The sequence below is a fragment of the Gorilla gorilla genome, chromosome 5, assembly GCF_029281585.2.
Source record: "Gorilla gorilla gorilla isolate KB3781 chromosome 5, NHGRI_mGorGor1-v2.1_pri, whole genome shotgun sequence".
NCBI lineage: Eukaryota > Metazoa > Chordata > Mammalia > Primates > Hominidae > Gorilla > Gorilla gorilla.
The window spans coordinates 24,844,210-24,870,605 of NC_073229.2; the positions used below are offsets into that span (position 1 = coordinate 24,844,210).

The 26,396-nt window shown below is 48.1% G+C and overlaps 1 protein-coding gene across 10 annotated transcripts in view; it reads left to right on the plus strand.

Annotated features, from left to right (window-relative positions):
• The window catches only part of RREB1 (ras responsive element binding protein 1), a 144,199-nt gene that overhangs the window by 112,053 nt on the left and 5,750 nt on the right, over positions 1-26,396 (plus strand). For 8 of the 10 annotated variants that reach the window (XM_055390776.2, XM_004043239.5, XM_055390780.2 and 5 more), the window contains 3 exons: positions 6,664-6,853; positions 9,186-12,087; positions 20,614-20,778. In XM_055390776.2, the coding sequence (XP_055246751.1) occupies positions 6,664-6,853; positions 9,186-12,087; positions 20,614-20,778 (3,257 nt within the window). The remainder of the gene's footprint in view (positions 1-6,663; positions 6,854-9,185; positions 12,088-20,613; positions 20,779-26,396) is intronic. The other 2 variants (XM_004043238.5, XM_055390781.2) reach the window with 1 other exon arrangement.

Sequence of the window (26,396 nt, forward strand, 5' to 3'; positions counted from 1 at the left end):
CGTGGTCAGGCAGTGGCTGGCGGGTTGGGTCTCTGTGACTTCAGGACAGCGTGGAGTTCACCAGCTCGTGTGGGAGTCAGACTTCTCTGACCATGTTAGCGCTGTGCCCTTTCCAGCCCAGCAAGGGTCAGAGCCAGTATGCTGTGGGATTTTGCTTGTCTGTTTGATTTTTGGAAAAGGGACAGTAAGGGCTGTGACAGTGCCTGTGTAGTCACTGACAACCACAGGCACTTCTCTAAGCACATATCAGAGACTCTCTGTGATCGTGGTTCCCGGCCCCTGGTGTTGGCACCCACCTTTCTGCCATCTGTGCCTTTACATACCAGTGGCCATGTAGAAAGAGCTTACCTTATGACCTGGGAGTCGTCTTCCTCCACTGGGACCCCCAGCCCTTCTCTCTACTTCACCCTACCCAGTGCTGCCAGGGACATTACAGTTGATACTAAGGGAGGAAGGAAGGGATGGAGGATAATTGCAGGCAGCTGCTTCACCTCTGCTGTTCCAGGGAGCCCCAATTCCACACACCCCAACACCACAGCCCCCTCCTACCATCTACCCTGAGAACTGCTAGAGCCCCTCCACCCCATAATAGGAACCTCCACAGTGGAGCAGCCCCACTGGAGGCAGGACCCACAGTTCAGCGGCTGGCATGTCATACATGGGGTGGGGAATGGTCCAATCTACTGCAGCACTCTAAAGTTTCTTATCCTCTTACAGAAACACTGGCCAACGTGTGCTAGAATGCAGGTGTTTTCTGGGTGAAACAGGCCCTTGTGCACTGTCTTGGTACAGAAACACTTATTTCTGTGAGCACAGTGATTTGGAGTTCACATATGCTAAGCAGCTCCTGTAAGTTGAGGTCAGGCTGAATGTCTCTCTTGGATTCCGTGTGTAATCTAACCTTAATCTGTCGTTTGGAGATTTTTCCACTGATGATTTTTTTTTCTTCCTGAAAGTAATGTAGTGTGATTTTAAAAGAAAAAGAAAGTTTTGTTTTTGAAAGGGTCAGTGGGGTTTTGTTAATTTTCTTTAAATTCTACAAAGAGATACACTTCCCCCAAATACATTTACTTTACTGACAGCAAAGTTAGTTTCCATTTGGAAAAGTTACCCTGTTTCCAACATCGAGTTATCTCTGTTGCCAGAAAATCAAAAGGCAGCCAGTCAGATTTGTAAACCTTTCCTCTGGCACATTGTCAAGATCTCTTGCAAAACGAAATTGTCCTACAGCCCTCCCCTCTCCTGTGGCTCTAAGTGCAGTTCTGCCCCATCTAAATATTAATATTTTGCAATCGTGCTCTTTATGAGCCCCTGGCAGAGTGGAGATACACCACAGACGGGGTGAGGAGAGAGTCATGGGGACCACCTGGCCAGTGGCTGTGGTCTTAATGGAGATTGACAAGCCCAAAGGAGGTTTGCAAATACCCTGATGCCTGCAGCCGGCTTTGCATCCAGCAGCTCCCTCCACAGATTTACAGTGGCCTCTATTGTCCTTGAAGAGCTGCTTAGAAACAAGGTTGCAAAGCTTTCTCCTTGGGGCCTTGGGAAGGCTGGATGAACCCTCGCGTCTCCACCTGATAGGGCTGACCCAAGTGTTTCTGGGTGGTGGTTTTCCACACTGGTTTTATTTAAGGTCTATCAACAGGTGCTGAGTGTGAGGCAGGGAGGCAAGTGTTTTTCTGTGGGTGTTTCTTCCTTTTAACCAACTGCACCACATGCTTCTGGTTTCAAAGCAGAAATTTCTTCTCTGCCACTTTCATGTTTTATGTCTTTTGACTTACAGGAGTGCCTTAGTTGAAATTCCATGAAAAGGGTGTGAAGTGTGGATCACCTTGCTTAGACTCTGTTAGGAGGTTAAGTGCTTGTGCAGGCTGGGAGAGCATGCACTTCTTTTCAGGAGGCAGGTGAAGGGAGCAGGTGGGATGAGGCAGAAGACTGGCCAGAAAGAACACTTTTCTCCCCATGAGTCTTGCAGTTAGACAGAAGTAGTAAGGACGATTGTGAAGTTCTTGAAAGTGAGAAGAGAGAACACGTTCCTTTGAAATTAAAACTCAGTTTTTCCTGATTTTTCACGTTAGCTAAAACGTGCCAGGAAATGGACTTTTCCTGATTTCTTTTTTCCCCTAGTACAATAACATAATGACTAAATTTGGAAAAGTACTTTGCAGTTTTCAAAGCACTTTGTTATTCACAGTAACTGCAAAGATCCCCCCGTTTTAGATGAGAAGGGAAACTGAAGTATGAAGAAGGAAAGGAACAGGAGAGAAGTAACAAAGATGAGTAAAGTATTGGTAACTTCTTTTCTCTGGGAGTTCTAACATTCTAACAGGCTTGTAGTTTAAGACGTTTCTAGATAGCAGATTCTCACACCTAACTCACTATATTTTCCAAACTTATCTAACTATAAGAATCCGCTGGTGTGCTTGTTCATATACAGATTCTTAGGCCCATCTTCTAGTTATTCTGATTTCAGTTGGTCTGGGGTGATCTAGGAGTCTGCTTTTTTTAACAAGGTCATGTGGGGATTCTTATCTCTTGGCATGTTTGGGAAATTTTACATAGCCAGCAGCTGAAGTGCACATGGAAATAAGTTGTCCAAGGTCACGCAATCTGAACTCCCTGATCCCCACCTGGTGTCTCTGGTCCCTGAGCCCACATCCCCCTACCACCCACTGCTCCACAGCTGCCTTCCCAGGGACACAGAATTTGTGATCAATACTGAATAATTCTGCCACGTGTTTATTGTCATGCCTTCATCACCTACTACATATGAAGCTGTCCAGAAACAGGAGGGATTTAAGGGTGAGGGAGAGAATGAAGAAGACAGACACAGGCATAAGAGACAAAAAGAAACCTCAATGTTATTAAAAATTCAAGCCAGGTGTAGGGGTGCACACCTGTAGCCCTAGTTACTAGGGAGGCTGAGACGGGAGGATTGCTTGAGCCCAAGAGTTCAAGGCCAGTCTGGGCAACATAGCGAGCCTGCCTCAAAAAAGAGAAAAAATCACTACAACCATAGAGGTACAGTAAATTCTAAATCTAATTGCCATATTAAGAGGCATTCATTCTCTATTCCCTTCATAAAACCTACTTGTTAATGCCAGTCACACTAAATATTCATAACCAATAGGCTGTGCACTAGTACAGAAGTCTCAAAAGTGGAGAGTAGCCAAGCACAGTGGCTCATACCTGTAATCCCAGCACTTTGGGAGGCCAATTCAGGAGCATTGCTTGAGCCCAGGAGTTCGAGACCAGCCTGGGCAACATAGTGACACCATGTCTCTACAAAAAATTTAAAAAATTAACCAGGCATAGTGGCACATGCCTATAGTCCCAGCTATGAAGGGAGGCTGAGGTGGGAGGATCACTTGCGCCCAGGAGTTCAAGGCTGCAATGAGCTATGATCATGCCACTGCACTCCAGCCTGGGCGACAGAGCAAGACTCTCTTTAAAAAAAAAAAAGGCCGGGCACGGTGGCTCACGCCTGTAATCCCAGCAGTTTGGGAGGCCGAGGCAGGCAGATCAGCTGAGGTCAGGAGTTCAAGGCCAGCCTGGCCAACATGGAGAACCCCTGTCTCTACTAAAACACAAAAATTAGCTGGGCGTGGTGGCGCATGCCTGTAATCCTAGCTACTCAGGAGGCTGAGGCGGGAGAATCACTTGAACCGGGGAAGCGGAGGTTGCGGTGAACCAAGATTGTGCCATTGCACTCCAGCCTGGGCAACGAAAGTCTTGTCTCAAAAAAAAAAAAAAAAAAAAAAAAAAAAGGTGAAGAGTATTCAGGAAGATCTCTAGGATACAAGGAAAAAAATATATTTTTTATCTCACCCTTTTAAAATGTCTATTTGGTAATGTACCTGGCACATTACATATATGCAAATACATATGTACATAAATACATATACTACCTATGTACACACGTACACATTCTCAGCTAAACAACAAACACATATGGAGCACGTACGAAAACCTTTTTTATAGAAGCGGTACACATTTCAGAAAGTTTGCGGCCACCTCTCAGTCCTACCTGCCTGCCTTTTGCAGTTGACTTGTGTGCTACGAACAGTCTCTTCCCAACCTGTTTATGTCTGTAATACTTGTAATAATTTATTATAATTTAATTAAATTTTATATAAGCTGATGGAATGTTTTAATAAAAGAAAAGAATAGTCTCTGTGGAAACATGTTGGAAAGGCTTATTTACAGTGCAGATTGGACAGAGTATTTTTTTTTTTTTAGTTGCTGTCAAATTTAGGCTAGGTAAGATACCTGTGCACAGTTGAATGCCATAATCGTAAAAATCTAGGATTCTGCTTTAGTTTGGCTTGCAAAATTCTGGTATAATAAACTCCCATGTACCCTTATCCAGTTTCAGGGATTATCAACTCACAGCCAATTTTGTTTTCTCTCTTCCCCGACCCAGGTAATTTCAAAACAAATCCCAGATATCCTATGTTTTATTTATAAATATTGCATTATATATCTTTTTTTAAAAGGAACCTTTTTAAAAAGCATAGCCAAAATATTATCGTAACTAAAAAATTCATTCACTTGTGAATATATCAAATATCTCTGATCAGAGTTAGATTTTCCCAATTCAGACATTTCTCTTATCCTTTCAGTCCAATATAGATCTTTCAGCCATGTGGTGGCAAGGTGATGGATTGGTGACCATGGGGAGGGTGCAGTTGAACTTGAGCATGGGGGAAATGAAGTGGGGGTGGGAGAAGGAAGGAGCTCTATCTCCAGGACAGAGGCTGTTGTTGCCTCCAAGGGTCACTGTCCTCTCTGTGTGCACAGCTCAGAGCTTGAACGTATTTAAGCCAGAAAGAACCTCACCCAGAGGGGCTGCATCCATTCTGCTTCCCCGCAGGATCTATCTCATGGCCTGTGATTTAGACCGCTGGGTACTTTGACATCTGGGCCCGCAGTGTGAGGACTTCCAGCCCCTAAAGGTGTTCTTCATTATCCAGATCTGTCCCTTCCCTGGGCCTTGACCACAGTGGTGAGCTCAGCAGAATTCCCTCAAAAGGAACGCTGTGTTTTGAGTGGCTCATGGGGACCTGGGTTTGGGGTTCCAAAGGTAGCTGAGCAGTGACAGGAGAGTGCTCAGGAGAGACCCTTCCTGAACAGGGGAGCCAGGGGAGGAGCATGCACAGCAGGACCGGGTTCTGCTGTGCCCGCTACGGCACGATAAGGCAAGCAGGGCGGCACATACTGGTACTTCTTCCTTTCAGTGCTTCCTGAAAGTGAGCACAGCTGCTTCGTGGCTGACTTCGTTATCTCTTTATTTCCAGGGAAGACTCTCAACTCAAAAAACTTTTCACTGACATACATGCAGTGTGGACATAAGCAAGTGGCTTTGCCTGGCTGAAACAGTGATAAAAGGAGCTACCTTAGAGGTGGTGAGGGTCAGATAGGCTTGCACACATAAATACATGGAATGATGCTTGGTATACGGCATTGTCCAACAGAATATCCTGTGATCGTGGAAACATACTGTGTCTGTGCTTCCCGATGCAGTTGAGCCCTTAAAAGAAGGCTGAAGTGACTGAGGAAACTTTAATTAATTTAAATTTGAATAGCCACATGTGCCTTTGGTGGCTACTACATTCCATGCAAGTCTAGGGGATGTTGATAATACCATAACAATGGTATTTTGTTTTTATCCACCCATCTGCACACTGATGTAAAATTTTTAATATGGTTCTCAGTGAAGACCTAGAAGACAATACTGGTATGAAAAGCAGAGACAATATTATAAAGTGGTGTTTGCTATGCATCTGTGTGGCCCAGAACATTTAGGATGTCAAAGATCATCTCTGAAATGAAGGGTCAGATTTTGAAGTGGACTGCCTCTGTGGGAGTCTTTCAAGGAAGGGGAGACAGCCTTGTGATAAGCATGGGTGGGAGCAGGAACTCAGGCTGACATTTTGTGTGTGCTTCTTACTGGCTGTGTGGCCTGAGTCACATCGCTTCATATTTTTGATCACCGGTGTTCATCTGGAAGATGAGGGTCATGATACGCACCTGCCTGCTGGGGTTGTCATATGTGCTGAGCTGTCAGGGCGCCTGGGCTCAGTCCGTGAGGACCGTGGTTATCATTCAGATAATGATGATGCTAATACCACAACTTAATGCACAATCACCATCACTTCTAATTAGATTGGAAAATTTAATAATTTTTATCCCTATCAGATGCCAGGGATGCTGATTGATTGCCCTAGATACTACTTAAATGTATGCTCTTTTGACTTTTAAACATTTACAATAATTAGAATCCAGTGAACTCAGGGAGAGAGAAACCTCTGACATGATCCCACTAATGCCTGATCGAGGCGAGAGCGAGCAGGTCGGCCACGGTGGCTTCAGGATCCCAGCTGTCTTCTTGTGCTCAGACTGTGGGTGTTTAGGTCATACGTACATCTTGTGCTGCCTGCAAAGATTTGGTATCCAGAAGTTGATAGAATACAATTTTTTTAAAAGGAAGAGGTTTCTGGTGCTAACCATGCAGCCTGGCTTCTTGACATCATATGATTTTTATTTTACTCAATTGAAATGAATCAACAAAAACTTAAGTCTGGAAGAGTGGAAACTCTGACTTAACTGCTTCGTCATGTGCTCTCCCTTTCTGCCTCATATGTTCTCCCTTTCCTCTCCTAGATGTGACATTTGTTGTGTCACCTTTCGAACACATCGAGGACTGCTGCGTCACAACGCGCTTGTCCACAAACAACTTCCCAGGGATGCAATGGGCAGACCTTTCATACAGAACAACCCTTCGATTCCTGCTGGCTTCCACGACTTAGGATTCACGGACTTCTCCTGTAGGAAGTTTCCTCGCATTTCTCAGGTATTCTGATCAGCCCATGGAAGCAACCAGCAACTGCCTTCCATGGTCCATGCAGTTAGACCATGGAAACTTCCTCTCCCTGAGGTTTCTTTCCTTAAAATGTCGGTTGGGCTTTGTCTTTTTTTGTAACACCTTTTTTCTTAAAATTATCGTTGGCCCTTTTGGTCTCCCTTGGGTTGCTGGGTTGAGAAGGGTGCATAGTCTTGTTTGGGGTTGAATATCCTATGAACTGTGCATCAGTCTAGCTCTTCTGTGCCTTTTGCCCGTTCTTGGGTCTTTGAGGTTTAAGTTGTCAGTTGTAGACCAGGCCCCAGTGGCTCACACCTGTAACGCCAGCACTTTGTGAGGCCAAGGCAGGAAGATCATTTGAGGTCAGGAGGTTGAGTCCTGCCTGGACAGCACAGCAAGACTTTATCTCTACAAAAAATTTAAAAATTAGCCAGGCATGGTGGTGTGCACCTAGTAGTCCCAGCTACTTGGGAGGCTGAGGTGGGAGGATCACTTGAGCCCAGGAGGTTGAGGCTGCATTGAGCCACAATCGTGCCACTGCACTCCAGCGTGGGTGGCAGAGAGAGATTGTCTCAAAAATAAAATAAAATTTTAGGGCCGGGCGTGGTGGCTCATGCCTCTAATCCCAGAACTTTGGGAGGCCAAGGCAGTCGGATCATGAGGTCAGGAGTTCAAGACCAGCCTGACCAACATGGTGAAACCCTGTCTGCACTAAAAATACAAAAATTAGCCAGGCGTGGTAGCACGCACCTGTAATCCCAGCTACTTGGGAGGCTGAGGCAGAAGAATTGCTTGAACCCGGGAGGCTGAGGTTGCAGTGAGTCGAGATCGCGCCACTGCACTCCAGCCTGGGTAACAGACCGAGACTCTGTCTAAAAAAAAAAAAAAAAAAGTTTTTTTCAAATAAAATAAAAGTTGTGAATTGTAAAACACCCCAGTCCTATGATAATCGGAATTTGTGGGATTTTAAAAAAATCTTTCTTTACTATCAGCATTGCAGCTAAATATTCCAGCGTTGTGGTTTCTATTAAAAACAATTTGGGTCATTATTGACCTGAATAAGAAAAGAGCCATATATATTCACTGCTAATAAAGCACCTGCTAAAACTACTTTGAAACTGGCTGGGCACAGTGGCTCATACCTGTAACCCCAGCACTTTGGGAGGCCAAGGCAGGTGGAACACTTGAGGCCAGGAGTTCAAGACCAGCCTGGCCAACACAGTGAAACCCCGTCTCTACTAAAAATATAAAAAATTAGCTGGGCATGGTGGCACATGCCTATAATCCCAGCTGCTGGGGAGGCTGAGGCATGACAATCTCTTGAACCAGGGAGGTGGAGGTCACAGTGAACCGAGATCATGCCTGGGTGACAGAGTGAGACTCAGTCTCAAAAATAAATAAATAAAACTGCTTTGAAATTATTTTTTTCCCCATTTTAAAAAGTTGAGATAGAAGGTATCAACAGTGTTGTTCTTCAAGTGTACAAGGTACAAACTCAATGGATTGTTCCATATGCACACACCCATGTGTGTACACCCCCCAGGTGACATTCCTCATAGCCCCTCCTAGGCAGCATCCCCCTTCCACAATCATAGAGGGGTAGGGTAGCTGATTCTCCAACATCTCTGGCCCTCAGTTTTGCAAGGCACCCACTTTTACAAAGAGAATTAATTCTACCCTTCTGGTATTGTTACTTAACTATACTTCAGAATCTCTAGTGAGATACCCTGTGGATTGATATCAGTTATCACGCAAACATGATTCTTAAGATGCTTTGTGGATTTCCTTATTCAGTCCAGTGTGTTAGCAAGCAGGAGAAGGTCAACTTTTTTTTTTTTTTTTTTTCTTTTAAGGCAGAGTCTTGTTCTGTTGCCCAGGCTAAAGTGCAGTGTGGCATAATTATGTCTCACTGCAGACTCAACCTCCTTAAGCTCAAGTGCTTTTCCTGCCTCAGCCTCCCAATAGCTAGGACACAGGCATGTACCACCACATCTGGCTAATTTTCTTATTTTTTTTATAGAGACAAGGTCTTGCTATGTTGCCCAGGCTAGTCACAAACTCCTGGCCTCAAGTGATCCTCCCGCCTCGGTCTCTGGAGTAGCTGGGACTAGAGGCATGAGCCAACACACCTGGCTAATTTATTTTTATTTTTTGTAGAGATAACGGGATCTTGCTATATTGCCCAGGCTGGGAACTCTTTATGTTATGGGGAAAGGCTGTGTACTGGGATAAATGTACAACAAATACTTTGTGCATCTCCGTTTAGTGATTATTTTTTCAATCTTCACGTGTTCCCTTGCTTTTACCGGTGGGTTCTATATAGGCCTGGTGCGAAACAAACCTGCGGAGGTGCATCAGCGAGCAACACCGTTTTGTCTGCGACACCTGTGACAAGGCGTTCCCCATGCTCTGCTCACTGGCTCTGCACAAGCAGACCCACGTGGCGGCAGACCAGGGTCAAGAAAAGCCGCAGGCCACGCCCCTGCCTGGTGACGCCCTGGACCAGAAGGGCTTCCTGGCCTTGCTTGGCCTGCAGCACACCAAAGACGTCAGGCCTGCCCCCGCCGAGGAGCCCCTGCCGGATGACAACCAGGCAATTCAGCTCCAGACACTCAAGTGTCAGCTACCTCAGGACCCCGGCTGCACCAACCTGCTGAGCCTGTCACCTTTCGAAGCTGCTTCCCTAGGCGGTTCTCTCACAGTTCTCCCCGCAACCAAGGACAGCATAAAGCACCTGTCCCTGCAGCCCTTCCAGAAGGGCTTCATCATCCAGCCTGACAGCAGCATTGTGGTCAAGCCCATCTCTGGCGAGTCGGCCATCGAGCTGGCAGACATCCAGCAGATTCTGAAGATGGCGGCCTCGGCTCCCCCTCAGATCAGTCTTCCGCCCTTCTCCAAGGCCCCCGCCGCCCCACTGCAGGCGATCTTCAAGCACATGCCCCCTCTGAAGCCAAAGCCCCTGGTCACACCACGGACGGTGGTGGCCACCTCCACGCCCCCGCCTCTCATCAACGCCCAGCAGGCTTCCCCGGGCTGTATCAGCCCCAGCCTGCCGCCACCACCCCTGAAGCTCCTCAAAGGCTCAGTGGAGGCGGCCTCCAATGCCCACCTGCTGCAGTCCAAGTCCGGGACCCAGCCCAACGCGGCCACGCGGCTCTCCCTGCAGCAGCCGCGGGCGGAGCTGCCGGGCCAGCCTGAGATGAAGACGCAGCTGGAGCAGGACAGCATCATCGAGGCCCTGCTGCCGCTGAGCATGGAGGCCAAGATCAAGCAGGAGATCACAGAGGGGGATCTCAAGGCCTTCATGACAGCGCCCAGCGGCAAGAAGACGCCCGCCATGCGCAAAGTGCTCTACCCTTGCCGCTTCTGCAACCAGGTGTTTGCCTTCTCGGGGGTCTTGCGTGCCCACGTGCGCTCCCACCTGGGCATCTCGCCATACCAGTGCAACATCTGCGACTACATCGCCGCCGACAAGGCCGCGCTCATCCGCCACCTGCGCACGCACAGTGGGGAGCGGCCCTACATTTGCAAGATCTGCCACTACCCCTTCACTGTCAAAGCCAACTGCGAGCGGCACCTGCGCAAGAAGCACCTCAAGGCCACCCGCAAGGATATCGAGAAGAACATCGAGTATGTGAGTAGCAGCGCGGCCGAGCTGGTGGACGCCTTCTGCGCCCCGGACACCGTGTGCCGGCTGTGCGGCGAGGACCTCAAGCACTATCGTGCCCTGCGCATCCACATGCGCACGCACTGCGGCCGCGGCCTTGGCGGGGGCCATAAGGGCCGCAAGCCCTTCGAGTGCAAGGAGTGCAGCGCCGCGTTCGCGGCCAAGCGCAACTGCATCCACCACATCCTCAAGCAGCACCTGCACGTGCCCGAGCAGGACATCGAGAGCTACGTGCTGGCCGCCGACGGCCTGGGCCCCGCAGAGGCGCCGGCCGCTGAGGCGTCGGGGCGCGGGGAGGACAGTGGCTGCGCTGCCCTTGGTGACTGCAAGCCCCTCACTGCCTTCCTGGAACCCCAGAACGGCTTTCTTCACAGGGGCCCCACCCAGCCTCCACCTCCCCATGTCTCGATCAAGTTGGAGCCCGCCAGTAGCTTTGCGGTGGACTTCAATGAGCCCCTGGACTTCTCTCAGAAGGGCTTGGCACTGGTCCAAGTGAAGCAGGAAAACATCTCCTTTCTGAGCCCTTCTTCCCTGGCCCCCTATGACTGCTCCATGGAGCCCATTGACCTGTCCATCCCCAAGAACTTCAGGAAAGGGGACAAGGATTTGGCCACTCCCAGCGAAGCCAAGAAGCCTGAGGAGGAGGCGGGGAGCAGCGAGCAGCCCTCTCCCTGCCCGGCACCCGGCCCTTCTCTTCCAGTAACTTTGGGGCCGAGTGGAATCCTGGAAAGCCCCATGGCCCCTGCGCCGGCGGCCACCCCGGAACCCCCAGCACAGCCCCTGCAGGGCCCTGTTCAGCTGGCGGTCCCAATCTACTCCTCAGCCCTGGTCAGCAGCCCTCCACTCGTGGGCAGCTCAGCCCTCCTGAGTGGCACAGCCTTGCTGCGTCCACTGCGGCCCAAGCCCCCCCTGCTTTTGCCAAAGCCCCCCGTGACAGAAGAGCTGCCCCCGCTGGCCTCCATTGCCCAGATCATCTCATCTGTATCCTCGGCCCCCACCCTGCTGAAAACCAAGGTGGCGGACCCAGGGCCCTCAAGCACTGGCGGTAACACCACGGCTTCAGACAGCTTAGGAGGTTCTGTCCCCAAAGCCGCCACCCCCGCTGCCACCACCAGCCCAAAAGAGTCTAGTGAGCCTCCCGCTCCAGCCAGCAGCCCAGAGGCTGCCTCTCCCACCGAGCAGGGCCCAGCGGGCACGTCGAAGAAGAGGGGCCGGAAAAGGGGGATGAGGAGCCGACCCCGCGCCAACAGCGGCGGGGTGGACCTGGACTCCAGCGGGGAGTTTGCCAGCATCGAGAAGATGCTGGCCACCACAGACACCAACAAATTCAGTCCGTTTCTGCAGACAGCGGAGGACAACACTCAGGATGAGGTGGCCGGAGCCCCTGCCGACCACCATGGGCCCAGTGATGAAGAGCAGGGCAGTCCCCCAGAAGACAAGCTGCTGAGGGCCAAGCGGAACTCGTACACCAACTGCCTGCAGAAGATCACCTGTCCCCACTGTCCCCGGGTTTTCCCTTGGGCCAGCTCCCTACAGAGGCACATGCTCACACACACTGGTAAGAGGGCCACCGGGCTCCCAGGCAGTGAGTCCTACTTCCTGGCAGGGGGAGCCACAAGTGGGGGTCAAAAGCGAGACCCATCTCCCACAGCTCCAGTTATTCCTAGCTTGGCTTCTTCCCCGGTCTCCGAAGCCCGGAGTTTGTCTGGTGGTGCTGTATTTCCTATGTGCTCTCAGTACCCACATGGCCTTTGTGCAGGGGCCGAGCCCTCCAAGGGCAGCATTCTACTGAGTGTTCATCCAGGGCATTTTGAGGTGAAAGTGGTCACAGGCCCTCAGATCACTCATGGCGTTGCCTTATCCCTTCCGGAGGTGGTAGCCAGATTATCTACTGGGTTAAACAGGGAGGCGGCTCCAGAGACGTGAGACTTTGTATTAAGGTACTGGGGCATAATGAGCTCGGTGCTTTGACATTCCATTCCAGTGTCCTCAATGCAGCTTTTTAAATTTTGACAATTTTGTGAAGTTTTTTTGGATGCCATGTCTTCTTAAAGAGAAATATTACAAATTGTGAGGTTGGCTGTTTTCTTTCAGTTCACTAAGGCAGTCACATCTTCCCCTGTTGATTGTGAAAATCAGCAATGAGTGGTGGTAGAATGTTTTAAAATTTCTGTTTATACTACAATTGTAAGCCTTTCTGAGAAACTTCTCTCAGAAGGGCCTGGCGCTGGTCCAGGTGAAGCAGGAAAACAACTCCTTCCTGAGCCCTTCTTCCTTAGCCCCCTACGACTGCTCCATGGAGCCCATCGCCCTGTCCATCCCCAAGAACTCACACCCAAGTGTGAAAAAATTCTGAGTAACAAACTTAAATTGTCAAAGTGATACCCCAAAAGTATCTTCCTTTTTTTTTTTTTTTTTTTTTTTTAAATAAAAGACAGAGTCTCACTATATTGCTCTCAAACTCCTGGGCTCAAGCAGTTTTCTTGCCTCTTCCTCCCAAAGTGCTGGGATCACAGGCATGAGCCCCCACACCTGGCCCCAAAAGTATTTTTCTTTTTTTGAGACGGCGTCTCCCTCTGTTACCCAGGCTGGAGTGTAGTAGTATGATCTCAGCTCACTGCAACCTCTGCCTCCCCAGTTCAAGCAATTCTCCCTGCCTCAGCCTCCCACGTAGCTGAGATGACAGGCATGCGCAACCATGCCCAGCTAATTTTTGTATTTTTAGTAGAGATGGGGTTTCACCATGTTGGCCAGACTGGTCTCAAACTCCTGACCTCAGGTGATCTGCCCGCCTTGGCCTCTCAAAGTGCTGGGATTACAGGCGTGAGCCACTGCACCCGGCCTGCCCAAAAATATTTTTCAAATGTTAGTTTCTAGAAGTTGATTTTTAAAGAGAAGTTTAGGATAGGAATATACTTTAAATAATTTTTTATCAGGTGCTTCTAGTATATAAATGGCCATACAACTCTCATCTGAATTATAATTTTCTGAATTTTCTCGGTGAACAGTCTCAGTATTCAGTGATTTGTGTTATTGAACTAAGGGCAAATTAGTGAGATCCTATGTTTTTGGAGTTTACAACCAAAATATTAATAAATAGATAGGGCCTAAAACCAAATGGTACTGGATTGGTGAATAAAATACAGAACACCAGTTAAATTTGAATTTCAGATAGACAACAAATAATTTTTAGTATAAGTATTTTTATGTAGTTTTTGGGATTTACTAAAAAATTATTTGTTTATCCAAAATTCAAATTTAGCTCTGGGCATCCTGGGGTTTTTTTTTTGTGGGTTTTTCTTTTTGCGCTAAATATGGTAACCCAAGGTAATCAGGAGGTTTATGACAGGATGTTGAGGTGGGTTGTGGGAATTGGTGTGAGCTGTGCTCTGTGTCCAGGTGGAAATGCATTCACAAAGCTTTGGAGAAGCTCGTGGAAGGCTGTTTCTCCTAGATGAGGTGGAACAGCAGGAGGGAGATCATGGAGCCACCACTGGATACCTGAACAGTGTGCAGAATGGAGCCTGGGGAGGGAGAGGAATCTGGGAGCCAGAGGGAGTTGTGGCTGGGAGCGATAGGACTCTTAGTGGCTGCACTGGTCACCAGAGCTTGCCACACAGACACAGCATTTCTTTCTGCTGTGGTGGGTCCTTGAATCCAGGGATTGAGGAGTAGCAAGTCAGGAGTGCCTATCCAGGGAGGACTCAAGGAGAACCAGGATTTCTAGATTTGTAAAGTATGTACTGCCCTTTCATACCACTGTCTCACTGTTAAAATAGTTTAAGCCTGACAAGTAAAGCAAGCATTCTAATGATGACAGCAGTTCAGGGAAGAAAATGCATCTTCAAGAGAAGGTGCCCCTTACAGCAATTTCTTTTGCTACCCTTTTTTGGGTGCCACCTGTTTATCGCCTACTGAGAGTTTATGGAGAAGTGAGTCTTTCTGTTACCACTTTTCAGAAAGCAGATGGTCTGGATCTGATGATTGGCTTGGCTCGCCCCCTTCCTCAGTGCTCCCACCTCCCCCTGCTATCACCCAACCTCCCTATCTTCCTCCTCTAGTATTTTTTAAGAGTTGTGCCCATGTCTTTGCAGGTGCCTGATATGTGTTCCCATTTGTGAATCCAGTCATGATTGCCTGGCTTTTGAATGCCAAAATGTCAGCGTTGGTTTAAAATTTAGTAGCATGTGAAACTGAGCAAGAAAGCAGGAGGTTTGTTTAAGTTAGGATGGGGTAGATATAAATATAAACATTCTGCCTCTTGTCCCTTAAAAGTTACTGATAACCTCGATAGATGTGTCTGCTTTGGCGCAGTCCCTGTATCCTATCATAATATGTTCTTGGTAGAGCTAGTCTTCATGACAATCCTGTGAGGGTGATGTCATCCATGTGTTGCCACAAGGAAATTGAGGTTTACTTTTAAGGAGCTAAGTAACTTGCCTACAGCCATATGGGGAATAAGAGATGGAGCTACTGTTCCAAGCCAGGGTCCGGTTCTGTGCAACTGCCCACTGGTCAGGGTGTGTGTGCCCAGTGTGTCCTCTGTGTGAAGGCAGAAGGCGGGCAGAGTGCACCTTCCATGTCTCCCTGTGTTCCCACATGTCCACATTGCAGAAGACTTGGAAGTAGTTTGAGATAAGGGGGGACACCACTGTGGATCAGAATGTTATGGATCAGAATGTTATTAGCTAATTTCAGACTTAATGACTACAGAATCGTGTTAGCCACATGCATAGACACTGTATGAAGGTTGGTGCCCATTGAGCTCCATTAATTTCCTTTGCTGTGCTTCACTCTCAGCTTCCAGGGATGTTCAGCATCACCACTGCTAAATCATGTCATATGGAGCACTTGGCTACATCCAGTGTCGTGTTAGAGCATTTTCCATTCACGGAGCATTAGAGCTGGAAGGAGCCTGGGAAGTCACCTGATGGCCCCTCTGCCCACAGACCTGATCTTTCTCCTGGTAGGCAGCTCTGCTGTCACTCAGAGCCACATGGATCCTTGGCTCCCTAGGCTTCTGTGAGGCGCTGTCTCCAAAACTTTGAAAAAAGTCTTGAGTGTACACATGTTAAACATTGACTCTGCAGCCACCCTGCAAACAAAGGTGTTATTCGGAGAAGATGTTCTGTGGGGTATTTTTGTTTTTTCTAGTTTTTTGCTTTTGTACAGACAAGGTCTCACTCACCATGTTACCCAGGCTGTTCTCGAACTCCTCAGCTTTGCAAAGTATTGGGATTATAGGCGTGAGCCACGGTGCCTGGCCGTTTTGTGTTTTTGAGTACAGTGTTAAAATCTAGCTGAGTTCCAGCCAGAAGCATTGAGCAGCATCCGGTTTTGGACTGCATTTAAACAAACTGTCTACACCTTGAATGCTGGCCTCCTCCTACCCCCTCAGCAAATTACTGTACTGTCTCTACTTTGTCTCAAAACACGTGTTCTCCAGTCCTCCCAGTCCTCAAAGGGGCAGCAAGAAGCAGATCCGGTGTTCAGTGTCCAACGAGGGGTATACCTGCTGGCTGCTGGCAAGGAGCATGTGGCCTCAGCCTTTTCTTGCTCCCGGCTCAGGTTCCAGGAACTGTGTTTGATGAGGAAGCTGGCAGGGCTGTCATTTTTCATACCCCCTGACACAGTCTCCACACACACCTGCCTTTCCTCCTTCCTTCCACTCCTCTCCAGCTCTCTCCCAGACCATACTTTCCTGCTGCTGAGGACAGTTCCTGGTTCCTTACCTTTCTCTACCTAAACGCGCCACTCCATAGGAGACAAGAGTGCACTGTTCCTGCCTTTACCCCTCGGGAGCATCTTGTGTGTTTTTAGGCCACAGGTGGAGGAGAGGGTGCCAGGAAACACAGCCAGTCTGTTCTAGCCTCTGTCCTCATTTTCTTCCCCCTTCCCTTTGCTCCAGTTCCTTGTCCCACAGTGATGGGCTTGGGACTATGGGGTGTCCATTCTGGGCTTCCCTGGCTTGCTTACTTTCTCATGGGTGCTTTGAGCGCCTTTTTTGAGCCGGCTCAGGCTTTCCCCCCACACCCTTTCCTCCCTGCTCCTACCTGGCAGTGAGGGTCAGAGCTTCGGTCAGTGAGTCATCCAAACCTGGGTATGGAAAGCACCTGGGACACCACTTGTATTTGGCTCCTTTTAGCTTTCTTAAAAGACAGCTTTGGCCATTTGTACCCAGTCCTGTGTACACTTCTGCCAAATACAGAGAGAAAATACCAAAAGAAAGATACCTGCCTGCAGGGGTGGAGGAGCAATGGAGAGAAGGCTGGGCTGCTCAGGCTGTCATCTTGTTACAAAAAGAAAAGCAACCGCAAGGTTTTCTATGCTAGTTAGACCCCACCTTTCTAACCCTGATTGTCTTTGAAAAATGAACAGAAATGTTTTCAGTTGTTTTTTTTTTTTTTTTATTTTGGAGGCCAAGGCCCCAATCTCCTCATCAAACTATTCTCACTGTTCACTCTTCTCTTGCCCCAATGTCCTTCTTCGTTTCTTGACTGTTCTGGGAGAGTAAACACTGGCTAATTTTTTTTGTTTGTTTTTGGAGTTTTTTTTCTCTTTTTTTTTTTTTTTTTTTTTTTTTGAGACAAGCTCTCACCGTGTCACCCAAGCACCCTGGCTAGAGTACAGTGGCATGATCACAGCTCACTGCAGCCTTTAACTCCTGGCTGAGTTCAAGTGATCCTCCTGCCTCAGCTTCCCAAGTAGCTGGGACTACAAGTGCACACCACCATGCCTGGCTAATTTTTTTATTTTTTGAGACAAAGTCTTGCTCTGTAGCTCAGGCTGGAGTGCAGTGGCGTGATCTTGGCTCACCACAACCTCTGCCTCCTGGGTTCAAGCGATTCTCCTGCCTCAGCCTCCAGAGTAGCTGGGATTACAGGCGCGCGCCACTGCACCCAACTAATTTTTTGTATTTTTAGTAGAGACAGGGTTTCAGCACATTGGCCAGGCTGGTCTTGAACTCCCGATCTCAGGTAATCCACCAGCCTCGACCTCCCAAAGTGCTAGGATTACAGGTGTGAGCCTCCGTGCCGGCCTTTTTTTTTTTTTATTTGTTATAGAGACAAGGTCTCACTGTGTTGCCCAAGTTGGTCTTAAACTCCTGGGCTCAAGCGATCCACCTCCGTTGGCCTCCCAAAGTGCTGGGATTATAGGCATGAGCCACTCTGCCCAGCTGGCTGATGGTTTAAGCGCTCGCGTTGGGGCTTGCAGAATGCTGTAGGTCCTGAGTGCGCAGGTAACTCACTGTGGTTACAGGTGCTTTTACAAATCCCCTTCTAAAGCAGTTATTCGTGGCAGCTACCAAATAAATAGAATCATTTGCTACTTTCTATATAGATGGCTGGCCAACAAGTGTTTTTGAAACCTGCGTTATTATAAAATACTAAACGGGCCCGTTTTCCTGCATCCGTGCAATCCAGAGAGCCCACCACTATGTAAAAATGTCAGACTTACGCAGTGAAATGTGAGCTTCTAATGACTCACGTGAGTTGTTATGTCACTTTGGGAGCCTTTGTAGTTTGATGCAATACTTTCACATCATGGATTGTTTTCTGAATTTAGCATTAATAGGGACCTTCTCATGGGGACGTCAGCCTGGCAGTGCTAACCAACTGTAAAGGTGACGCACTTACCAGTGTGAAAATTACAGAGTAAACCATGTGACAGGGGGAGCGAGAAGCCGATTGTTTTCTTTGAAATCAAGAATCCTATCATAGTAGCTTCTTACTTGTTTTCCTCTTGGCCCAGTTCTTTTCTCAGTCTGGCCAGACTCAGAGAAGCAGCAGTGTTACCTTTTGACAATAAAATGTTAAAAGTACTTTATTTTTACTTGAAATTATTAAATACTGTGTTCAATTTTAAATGAAAAACAATAAGTAATTTTTTTCATTTTATTTTATTTTTGAGACAGAGTCTGTCGCCCAGGCTAGAGTGCAGTGGCACAATCTCTGCTCACTGCCACCTCCGCCTCCCAGGCTCAAGCAATCCTCCCACCTCAGCCTCCCCAGTAGCTGGGATTAAGGTGTGCACCACCATGCCTAGCTAATTTTTGTATTTGTAGTAGAGACGGGGTTTCACCGTATTGGCCAGGCTGGTCTTGAACTCCTGGCCTCAAGTGATCTGCCCACCTCAGCCTCCCACAGTGTTGGGATTACAGGCGTGAGCCACCGCACATGACCACAAGAAGTAATTTGGAAGACGCACCATGAACACTGACATACTGTACAACTAGTCACACTTTTTTTTTTTAATGTGGATGTTTTAAAAATAAATTTTGCAGAAAACACCTGCAGAATGGTATGAGGAGACCCTGAAAACAGTCAGTGGGGTTCTCCACTTCTGTTCAGGTTGCCTTGTGGAGCTACTCAGAAGCACACAGGCCGGGTTTCTGGGTTTCTGATTCTGCCCTTTCCAGGTTTCTAATTCTGTTGTCTTTGTTGCATCTTTATTCTTAAAAGCGCCTGAGGAGATTTGTAAGCATCATCTTAAAGGGTCTTTTAGCTCAGGAGGGAATCAATGTCCCCTGTCTCTGATTATTACTCCTGATGTGAAATTGTGGCCATGCTGTCATGGGGGCGGTGCCAGGTCCACACCTTCAGGCTCTGTATGAATGGCGCCACCTGGAGTCATGTGACACAGCCAGTGCCGGTCAAGGCTAGTCCCTCCTTCCCCTGGGAAAACACGTGGCCCCTCTGGCTGGTCCCCAGGTGCCAGGCCCTTGCTGTGCATTCACAGGGGAGTGCGTGGCCTTGGGCACCTGCACTGGTTCAGGCTTCTATCGACATTAATCTAACGCCAGAAGCCCCTGTGATCTGTGTTTCCAGGGAGCAGTGTTTAATTGTGGCAATCCCAGGGTTATGAGACAAAAGTACTGGGCCCCAGCTCTGAAGTCATGTTGGTTGACACACAAAACCTTTTACCCTGTAACATTAGCCACTGGGACCTTGGACTCCAGCAACTTGGGGGAAAGGGAGGAATTCAGTGATACACAAGTGATGCACCACCAACTTCCGTCTCCTGAAGGCCCCTGATCCCCTGCCTCCTCCTTTCTTTTCCTCTCCACCTCTTTTTTCCCTTGTGCTTTCTTTCTCCCTCACATGCATCCGCACAAACCCAGGACAAGTTGTAGAGGAGCTTCGATTGCATTTTGAAACATGATGTTTACAGCACAAAAGGAATCCAAGTAAAAGGAGAGGGTAGGCAGACCAAAGCAGGAGGGGACTGTGCCTCTCTCAGTGGCTCACCCATCTGTGCGTTTGGGATGGGTCTAGGGGCAAGGCAGGGCTGCCAAAATGTCCTCTTCACATGCACATCTGTTGAGTGGAGCACATGATCAAATGCAGACATAGTTACGTATTGGTCACTCATTTGCAACCAAGCTTGGAGCAGGGGGAACAAAGAACCTTTAATGAGAAGATCTCCTGACTCTTGCCACCTAGGACCACAGTGAACTTGAGCAGAGGTCACTGCAGGATGTCTCGGCAAGTCAGACAGGAGTTGTCCTGGGAAGTCAGAACTCACTGCTCCCGTTCCCCTGTGGGAGGGACACAGCCACCAAGGCCAGGAAGGGGGACTGGCCACCCTGGCCGGGGGCTGTCCCTGACTTCTTCTCTTCATGGGCCCCCAAAGATACACAGGGGTTCCCCATTGGATTTCCTAGTGTCCATATTACGGTGTCCTTGCCACACTAGAACTCGTTAGAGGGCGTCTTTCTCTTTGTGATAGAATATAGGTGTTTTCTTGCTTGTGCTCTAAAATCTCTTCATTCGCTTTTTTTGTCATCGTTAATATTTTAATTGTAATACCATTGTTTTACTTTAAATGTATATTTTTCAGTTTCATTTATTTTAGTATTTTGAAGACAAAAATTCATATTCCATTCAACTTAGGAAAAGGGAGAATGATCATTTTAGTCATTGATGTTCTTTTTTTTTTTTTAAAATGTGTTTTGTTAATTTTCTTGAAGGGATGGAGGAGGGGGGAACAACTGCCGATGATCCCAGGAGAATAAACAAAAGCGAGTTTTCTATTTCATTGCAGTAGAAAGCCAGATAAATATATATTTTTTTTCCTGCTTCAGGTCAGAAACCCTTCCCTTGTCAAAAATGCGATGCCTTCTTTTCTACCAAATCTAACTGTGAACGCCACCAGTTGCGCAAACACGGAGTTACCACCTGTTCCCTGAGAAGAAACGGGCTTATCCCCCAGTCCAAAGAGAGTGATGTTGGATCCCATGATAGCACAGGTAGTGCCGCCAGGTGAACAAGAACCCAGGAAGAGGGAGAGAGAGGAGTTTGATTAAGAATTGTAGCAAACTCCGGTCCGAGCTGTGGAGGGGCTGCTTGTTCACTTCTCTGTAGGATTCAGAGCCCACAGCCTGTTAATAGAAAGGCAGGCCCTGCTGATGATTGGGAGGGAGTATAACTCCTGGGTCAGATCGCCTAGACAGACAGCAGAAAACAGTGACAGTGCCCCTTGGTGACTCTCGGGGCTGCTAGGGAAGATCTGTCACCCTCTTGGCAGAAGAGGCCTTTGTTCCCGATGTTGGGAGGTGGGATGTATGGGAAGGCTTTCAACTTTAGCCCTGGCTATGAACTCATCTAAAGGGGATGCGAAACCTAAAGGTTTGGGGAGCCTTAGCCTCTGCAGCCTCCTCGGGAGCAGGCCTGGGCCCCCTGGGATATCAGGGTATCGTAGGAACGAGGGGTGCGGTGTTCTTCTTTTCAATAACTCTCTTCCCGGTGTAAGACTGTCCTTGTTTGAAAAAGCACTGTGCATGTCCTTTCTTTAATCACATCTCTGCTTGACCTGAATCCGGGTATTATTCTCCTGTGCTGATGTGTGCTTCCTCCCTCCAGCACCCACAGAGCAATTAACGGCTGCCCGATACGTCTTGTGCCACCTTGTTTCCCTTATAGTTTCTGAATTTACTCATGTCCTCTATCAGTACACTCCATCCGCTCGGACTGCTGGGGTTCTCCATCCTCACCCTCAAGAGCAAACAAAACGAAAGCCAGCCTGCTGCAGGCCACTTAGATATCCCGCCAGTTGGCACTGATTAGTAACAGGGACAGCATCATGTTGCTGGATCCAGTTTTGCAAGTCTTGAAAACCTGACACTATCTCGTGGCTGCGAAGAGATCCCCCCAACTGTGTTTTTTTAGGGTTGTATTTGCGTCCTGTGGCTTCTGTTCCTCAGACTAGGGTGGAGATGGGGTGCCCCATAGTTACGAGGCACCCCTGCCTCAGGAGTCAGTGTGGACAGAGGGTTGGGCATTAATCTTAGCCCCTTGTCCTTACCTTGGTTACAGGGGTACAGGGTGTATCTGAAGTGGAGAGGCCACCCTTTGCCCATCTCTACGCCTCCCACTGAGCCCTAGTGAAACCAACTGTGAGTGCTCTTGACTACCCAACCGCCAGTCTAGATCAGATCCTCTGAGGGTATGAAAGGGTAAGCTGGTTTGCTCACTGCTTCCCCAGCTTCCATTTCCACATAACTCACCAGTATCTTTGAGTGAAGAAAGATGTGGGTGCCCACGGAATCTTAGCCTAACTTGGACCCCTGTGAGCCAAAGATGACCTGGAGTTCAGCCCACTGGAAGCACACACCAGTGCTGGCAGGCACGCGTTTGCTGCAGACCATCCTGTTAATGTTTAACCATCAGCCGCCACATTACCTGTTAGTCTGGAACATTTTCTTTCATCCTGGTTTAGAAAGCTGCCCTGTGATCTTCCCATAGTGGTTCCACAGTAGCGAAAGCAGCCGGTAACTGAGGGAGCTGAGGGGGAGCCCTTGGGTTTCCATGTTTACAAATAAGTCTTAGTAACTCCGTGCTGGATGTGCATTTTGCATTCAGCTTCTTTATCATAAGGGAGGAACAAAGACTGGGGCTCCTGCTGACATCTGCAGACACAAAGCTGAGTCGGAATTTATGGTCTTAGCTTCGGTTCAGCACCAAGTGTATTTATAAGTTTGCAGTCATAAGTTTTGTTTTCCAAATCCCAGCACAAAGCCCCTTCCCACCTCCACCCCAGCCCGGAAGTTATATAGGGTTCCTTGAAGGGACAAAGCCTCTAGAAAAAGAAAAGTCGCTGAAAGTTGTAATGTGAAACCAGCAAAGAGAAAATACATGTTTGGTTTAGTTGTGGTCACAGTCCGTGGTGAGAAAAGGGACTGAGATTTAAGTGGGAGGGAAAAGGTTAGGGAGGCAGAGTTCAGTGATTTCAAGGAGGATTTTAAAAACCAGATGAGCATGATGGACATGGGGTGAAGCCTTCCTTCTGGGTTCCCCCCACCAATGAAGTTTAAAAAGTGAGGCTTTGAAGGAAGACCACTTAAAAAAAGGGGGGAAAAAAAGGAAATGACCAAGGAGGTCCTTGAGGGGTTTCCTAGGCTTGTATGCCTAGGTGGCATTTTCTTAAAATTCCTGCACGTTTTATAATGTAGGTCTGACATTTTTCAGTCTCATAAAGTCCCCCAAAAGAATGCTAAAAATGCCACAGTGGGGGCAGTTCTCCCTTAAAGGTCCATTTTGAATATTCAAATTTCAACTGAAATTCTTCATTCACTGTCCTGGATAGAGAGGCAGCGTGGCCCCCTCTGCCCTTGAGGGATATGCCCTTGGTCCTTCCTCCGATGATGCCCCGTCTTTGTGTTTGTAGGCACCTACATAGGGCTGTTTTTAATTCGTATAAACATGAAAGTGTTTAAACTCTCCATTAATGGTGGCCGCCTTTACCAGCCCAGAAGTCCCACATGTCAGCATGGACTGCACCTCAGGAAACCCTCTCCATCCTCAAATGCTTTGGGTGGAGTGCAGACACAGCGGCTTCCCCTGCAAAGGCACCCCTGCCAGGTCAGATAATTACTTAGGTTGGTAGTCTGTCACATTGGTTGAGGCTCATTTAATTTTTAGGAAGCAATAGATCTTTAATTGTTGAGCTGACTAGGGCTGTCTCCACAGTCCTGTAGGAGGAGCTGCGGGTTTATTATCTACCAGGATTCCTTCTGCTTCCTCTAACAGTTTTCTTAGTTGTTGAACAACACAAACCGAGGGACTGATGGGGAGAGGGAAGAACTGCATATTTTTAAGGTAGCATTGCTTATAAAAAGTCATCAGCTCAGCTACCTGCATTTGGGAGTCTGGGTGTTGAGGGCGGGGATTTATACAGCACCTGGCCTTATAAGTTGACTATTCATGATAGGTGAAGAGGTGAAGTTTTTTGTTCCTGAGAATCACTAATGAAAATCAGTTGTTTAGAATGTGAAGGGCACAGCCTACACTGCTAAAATACTCCCCCTAGTGGGAGTTTGGTAGAATACAACCAAGCCCCCTGTGTCCAAAGAGGGAGTTGGCCTTTCATTGTACTCCGGGTGATCTCTTCCCATTATCCGCGCAAAGGAAGGGCCCGAGAGCAGGAACAATTTGATCTTATATTTCTTTGGGTTTTGTTTCAAAATTTATTTTACTTTCTTTAAAGCTCTTTCATGTTAAATATGTTCTGTGCAGTTAAAATAATGCATGTTCTTTGCTGAGAAAAAAATAATAGAAGTGTAGTCTAGGATATACTGGGGACCAAGGGGAAGTAACCAGAGATTAAACCTTCTTTTAAAAATTACTATTCGGGCGTGGTGGCGCATGCCTGTAATCCTAGCCCTTTTAGAGGCGGAGGAGGGTGGATCACCTGAGGTCAGGAGTTCTGAGACCAGCCTGGCCAACATGGTGAAACCCTGTCTCCACTAAAAATACAAAAATTAGCTGGGCATGGTGGCTCACACCTGTAATCCCAGCTACTTGGGAGGCTGAGACAGGAGAATCGCCTGAACCCAGGAGGCAGAGGTTACGGTGAGCTGAGACTGCACCACTGCACTCCAGCCCGGGTGACAGAGCAAGACTCCATCTCAAAAAAAAAAAAAAAAAAAAAAAAATCACTTACAAAGGCCAGCCACAGTTGCTTATGCCTATAACCTCAGCACTTTGGGAGGCCAAGGCAGGAGGACCCCTTGAGCCCAGGAGTTCGAGACCAGCCTGGGCAACATAGGGAGACCCTGACTCTAGGGAGGGAAATTACCCACAAAGCCAGCAAACAAATTGAGCATTTTGTGTTTTTATTGTAGAGTTTATACCAATATCCATTCTATAGATGCTCTCTGTTGAAATGATTCAAGAAAAACGAACATCTAGTTTTTCCTTGGAATGTGGCCCAGACATTGGTGTGCATATCCCAGGACTCATATTCTTTAAGCTTTTGGATAATTTTGCAAAATCATTTCTTCTTTAAAATTTTATATTCACACCATAATATTTCCTTCTGAAACCTCTTGAGATACCCAAACAGTGGCTGCCAAAAAGTGCAGTCAGTGTAAAACTAATGAAATGAAATGAAATTGTGTAAGTAGCCGCGTTATGCAGATGGCTGTGGGTAAAGCCTAAAGCCCCAAGCAGGTGTGAACAGTAGGTACTGTCTCCTCAGACCTCAGGACGGGGCAGAACCAGCTCCTTACCCCAGCCCTCCTGACCGCCTTGATGGCAAATAATCAAGCATGTGACATTGAGGAGGTGTGATGGATGCAGGTTGACATTGTAGTTACACCTGATCACATCAAGTGAGAATCCAGGTTAGATGCGTGAATCTGCTGGCTCAAGGACTGCAATCACATCTGGCCTATTGAGGGAGGGGCATCTTGTACTTGTGCCATAAAACAATGACTTTCATCCACCCAATTATCAGAGGAACTTCTGAATCCCTGCAGTAATAAATCAGACAGTGGCCGGGCACGGTGGCTCACGCCTGTAATCCCAGCACTTTGGGAGGCTGAGGTGGGTAGATCGCCTGAGGTCAGGGGTTCGAGACCAGCCTGGCGAACATGATGAAACCCCGTCTCTACTAAAAATACAAAAATTAGCTGGGCGTGGTGGTGGGCGCCTGTAATCCCAGCTCTTGGGAGGCTGAGGCAGGAGAATTGCTTGAACCCGGGAGGTGGAGGTTGCAGTGAGTGGAGATCACACCATTGCACTCCAGCCTGGGCGACAAAGCGAAACTCTGTCTTGAAAAAATAATAAAAAATAAATCAGACATAGGATCTGCAGCTAAATAATAGGTCCCACCAGCTTCCAATGTACTGTCGTAGTGCATAATTTTAAGAAGTTATTAAGTCTTCTTTCAACCTTAGTAAAGAGACCTTTTGACACTGTTTGATGTGAATATTGCAGCCGTGCCATCCCTTAAAAGGACTGTTGAAAACTGATAGGCTTTCCACATACAGTTTTACTGGGTGGAATGGACAGATAGGAACAAATCAAGAGGCAGGAAGTCAGGGTAGGTGAGATGCCTGGAACCCAGAACCCCTTGTCTTCACAGGCACCCACAGCCCTTCACAGTCCGCTCCCCTCACTGTGTGCTGTTGCCAAGCCTGGCATCAAGGGTGCCCTTCCTTTGAAAGATTTCCACCACCCCTGGGAGGCTGACAGCTAGGAAGCCTACAAGCTTGCCTGCGCCCCCTTGGGTCTCTGCAGCCTCCACCTGGAGATGAGCGTCAGGCAAGAGTGTGCATACCATACACACAGAATGCAGGCTTGGGGTCGTTTCCTGTGAAACTCATCAAGACCATGCTTTGGAGGATTAGGGGTAGGGGTGGTCCTGTGTATGTTGCATGTTTGTATGATCTCTTTGCACTGGAAAAATAACTTATAACTCAAGCTTCCTCAACTTCCCTAGCGCTGCGAGTCTCTGGAATGCACCCCTCTCCTATCTCGCAGCCCCTGTCTGCCCTGCCTGAGTCACTCACACCTTCCTGGGGGCGGGGGCAGTGGAAGCCAGGGGTTCAGGGGCACAGCCAGCCCTGGGAACACACCTGAGGTG